The sequence below is a fragment of the Acanthisitta chloris genome, unplaced genomic scaffold (assembly GCF_000695815.1).
Source record: "Acanthisitta chloris isolate BGI_N310 unplaced genomic scaffold, ASM69581v1 scaffold16546, whole genome shotgun sequence".
Classification (NCBI taxonomy): domain Eukaryota; kingdom Metazoa; phylum Chordata; class Aves; order Passeriformes; family Acanthisittidae; genus Acanthisitta; species Acanthisitta chloris.
Genome location: NW_008679952.1, coordinates 3,877 through 7,291, shown reverse-complemented (window position 1 = coordinate 7,291; position 3,415 = coordinate 3,877). Strand labels below are relative to the sequence as shown.

General features: G+C 49.6%; 1 protein-coding gene across 1 annotated transcript in view; it reads left to right on the top strand.

The window, feature by feature from the left end:
* SLC26A9 (solute carrier family 26 (anion exchanger), member 9) overlaps positions 1-3,100 on the top strand; it is a 12,531-nt gene extending 9,431 nt beyond the window's left edge. Inside the window, exons 16-20 of the mRNA XM_009077539.1 lie at positions 358-675; positions 893-947; positions 1,337-1,482; positions 2,379-2,456; positions 3,053-3,100. Of these exons, the coding sequence (XP_009075787.1) occupies positions 358-675; positions 893-947; positions 1,337-1,482; positions 2,379-2,456; positions 3,053-3,100 (645 nt within the window). The remainder of the gene's footprint in view (positions 1-357; positions 676-892; positions 948-1,336; positions 1,483-2,378; positions 2,457-3,052) is intronic.
* Positions 3,101-3,415: the final 315 nt, after the last annotated feature.

Genomic DNA, 3,415 nt, shown 5'->3' with positions numbered 1-3,415 from the left:
CAGGCATTGGAATGTGCTGCCCAGGGAGGTGGTGGAGTCATCACCCCTGAAGGTGTGCAAGGAATGACTGGACGTGGCACTCAGTGCTCTGCTCTAGCTGACAAGGTGGTGATGGGTCACAGGTTGGACCTGATGATCTCAGAGGTCTTTTCCAAGCTAACTGATTTTGTGATTCTGAGTGAACATGAACCCAATGAACTCCAACGCTAAGGGACACTCAGTCTAGCACCAAGCTGGAGTTAATCCAAATGAAACACTTCATGCCAGGGGATAATTTAGGTGTATTCACCTGTGAGGATCTCAGCTTGTGCTGGCGTTTGTGCCCTGCCCTGAGCCTGCATTTCTGCTTTGCTGTAGACCTTGTCTTTGCAAGAGCTCCAGAAGGACTTTGAAAACACCTCTCCAACAGACACCAACAACAACCAGACGACTGCCAACGGTGCCAGCATCTCCTACGTCACATTCCGCCCACCTGCCAGTGGTGCTGGGCAGGTGCACAGCTCCAGTGAGCTGGGCAGCACTGCTGCTCTGCAGGGCAGCACTTTCAGTGTCATGCCCAGAGCAGATGTTGACCCTGTGATGACAGCACCACCCTATATCAGCTTTCACACCATCATCCTGGACATGAGCGGAGTGTGTTTTGTTGACCTCATGGGCACAAAAGCACTGAGCAAGGTGAGTTCTGTACTACAAACATAGCCAAGTAATGTACCTTCTACCCTCTTGGGCAGCTCAGATGGAGATGTTTACTGTCCTCAGTAGAAGGTCTGAGTGGTTTTTCTCCTTCATGATCCCCAGGATGAGTAAAGACGTGATAGAAGACTTAATGTGTAAACACAAAGCTGGAGCTGCAGTGTCATTAATCCTCTCTCTCCCCTCTCATCCCTCACAGTTGTGTTCCAGTTATCAGAAGATTGGGATTAAAGTGTTCTTGGCAAACGTGCATGGTAAGAATCCATGAGAAACACATTTCCACATGGTCTTCCCTCATTTCTGAGCTCCTGACAGGCAGGAGATCTTTCTGTGCTCTTTATGCAAACTGTGTGAGCTGTCAGCCTTTGGTTGGACCCAACCAGTGCAGATGAAAGGGAACAGAAGAAAGGAAAGAGAAACACTGTTCTCTGTGTGTGAAATAGTTCCTTTCCTTTGGGAAGTGATACTGCTGGAACATCTCCACATTTAGCATGTAGCAAAATAGATCCCTACACTCATTCCTACAGCAAACCTGCTTCTTCCCAGCCTTGCCTTAGCTCAGAGGACCATTGTCAGCCACACACACCTCCAAAGGTCTCCTTCTTTGTTTTCCTCCTTGTTCACATGCCTTTCCTTTCTCCAGCCCAGGTGTACAATGACATCAGCACAGGTGGAGTCTTTGAAGAAGGAGGCCTGGACCAAAGTCACATCTTCTTGTCCATCCACGATGCTGTTTTGTTTGCACTAGCAAATATCAGGGAAGTTGTCCACCCACCCATCTTGGAAGAGGTAACTTTGCTCCTCAGCCTTTCCCCAGCTCAGAGCACTGTGCCATTAGCTTGAGACACTGTGTCAGCACAAAGGGAGAATAACAAATTGCTACTCCACCTAACAGAGCCTGTTGTTTATCTCAAGTGATAAAGGTCTACATCCAACAAAGTATTTCAGCCTCTAGCTGTCGTGTATGGGCCAAGCACCTCCTGGTTGGATGGATCTCAAAGGGAATTCAGAAGTCTAAAAGTCTTATACAAACCCCTAACTGGGAGATAAATGTTGTCCCAGCCTGGAGAAGCCAGAAGAGCTGTTCCAGCACTCTGCCCTCACTTTGGTGATGGCTGGAACATGCAGCTGCATGCAAAGGCAGGATTTGGCCCCCAGAAGTGAAGGCAAATAGATGCAGCTGTCCTGGAAGAGAAGCAAAGGCTGAGGTAGGAATGTGCCACATGCTGATGGCACAGAGTCAGACAGGCTCTTTCCCCAAAGAGGGTTGGTTTATTGTGTGGCAGTTGGAGTTGGGAGCAGGGCAGTGGTGACCAGTTATCTCACAAAAACAAGTTAAGCTATCTCATAGGAAGGGTGATTGGACACTGGAAGGAACTGCCCAGGGAGGTCACCAGCCCTGGAGGTGTTTAAGACTGGACATGGTACTTGGTGACAAGGTGGTGTTGGGTCATGGGTTGAGCTCAATGACCTCAGAAGTCTTTTCCAACGTGATTGATTCTGTGAGTCTGTGATATCTCAGCAGAGCAATACGTCAATGCCAGCTCAGTCACAGGAGACAAACAACTGAAACAGGATCCCTTCTCCTGGGCTCGCTCCCCTTGGAGCACATGTGATGTTTCAAGCCTGGGTTAGTCATTATTTTCGCTCCTGCTGATTTGTGGACTTGATTCTTTCCTGCACAGAGGCCGAACCAGACAGAGCTCTCCATCTATGATGAGTCTGTGGATGAAAGCACTGCAGAGTTCAAGAACCTGGAGGAGGTGAGTCCTAGTGCCAGGGATCACTTCACCATGGGCATGAGGTGGAAATCAGAAGTCATGACTGGGATTGATTAGCTGGGAACTCTCCTGTGCCATTGCCAAGCAAACTGACAGTAACTGCAATACTTTGGAAAGTTAATTGCAAATTTCATTTTATATCACAGTCCTGAGGAGCTCTGGTAGGCCCCTGGATGAGGAGAAGGTAAATTGCCCCATAGGGAATCCTTTAATCCATTCTGGGTCACATGGTTGAGGTTCACAGTAAGACCTGTGGTCCCCATGCACTGGGAGGAACTTGCAGAGCTCATGCTCAAAAGAAGGGTCATTGGTCAAGTCTTTCAACACAGACTTCATTCATGCATGAAGTGATTTGCACCTGCATTTGGGTCCTGGGAGGAGATCCTTTCAGTGTTGACCTTCCCCATGCTCTCCATGCACAGCTGGAAGCAGAACCACCTCCCACCTCCCCCTGTCCTGTGTGGGGAAGGGCTGGAGGTTCTGGTGGAGTTTCTGTGTGCCTGAATGATGTTGAACTGCAGCTGCAGGTCTGTGCCATGGCACCAGCTCTAATCCAGCATGTCTTCTGTGCCCTTTAGGAGATGTTTGGAAGCATGTTCCACTCAGAGACCCAGACAGCTCTGTGAGCCATGGCAAGTGTCAATGTGTGGGCAAACCTCAAACAGACTCCTCTCTCCCACCCCTGAGTGAAGAGCTGCACTTCTCCCTGGGGATACCATAGGTTTGCAAAGCAGGAGGCTGTGACTCCTCTCAAACTGATGAACTCCTCCCTGCTTCCTGCTCTCCTTGTGGGATCCAGAGCAATGGACTCTGGAGCAGGCAGCAGCCTAGGGAAGCAGAAACTCAGGAACTGCCACCTCATGGATTGCAGAAGAGAACTGAGCTCAGCTGAAGGCAGGTGCCCTAACCCAGGGATGGTTAGTCACCGGTGCCAAGTGCTC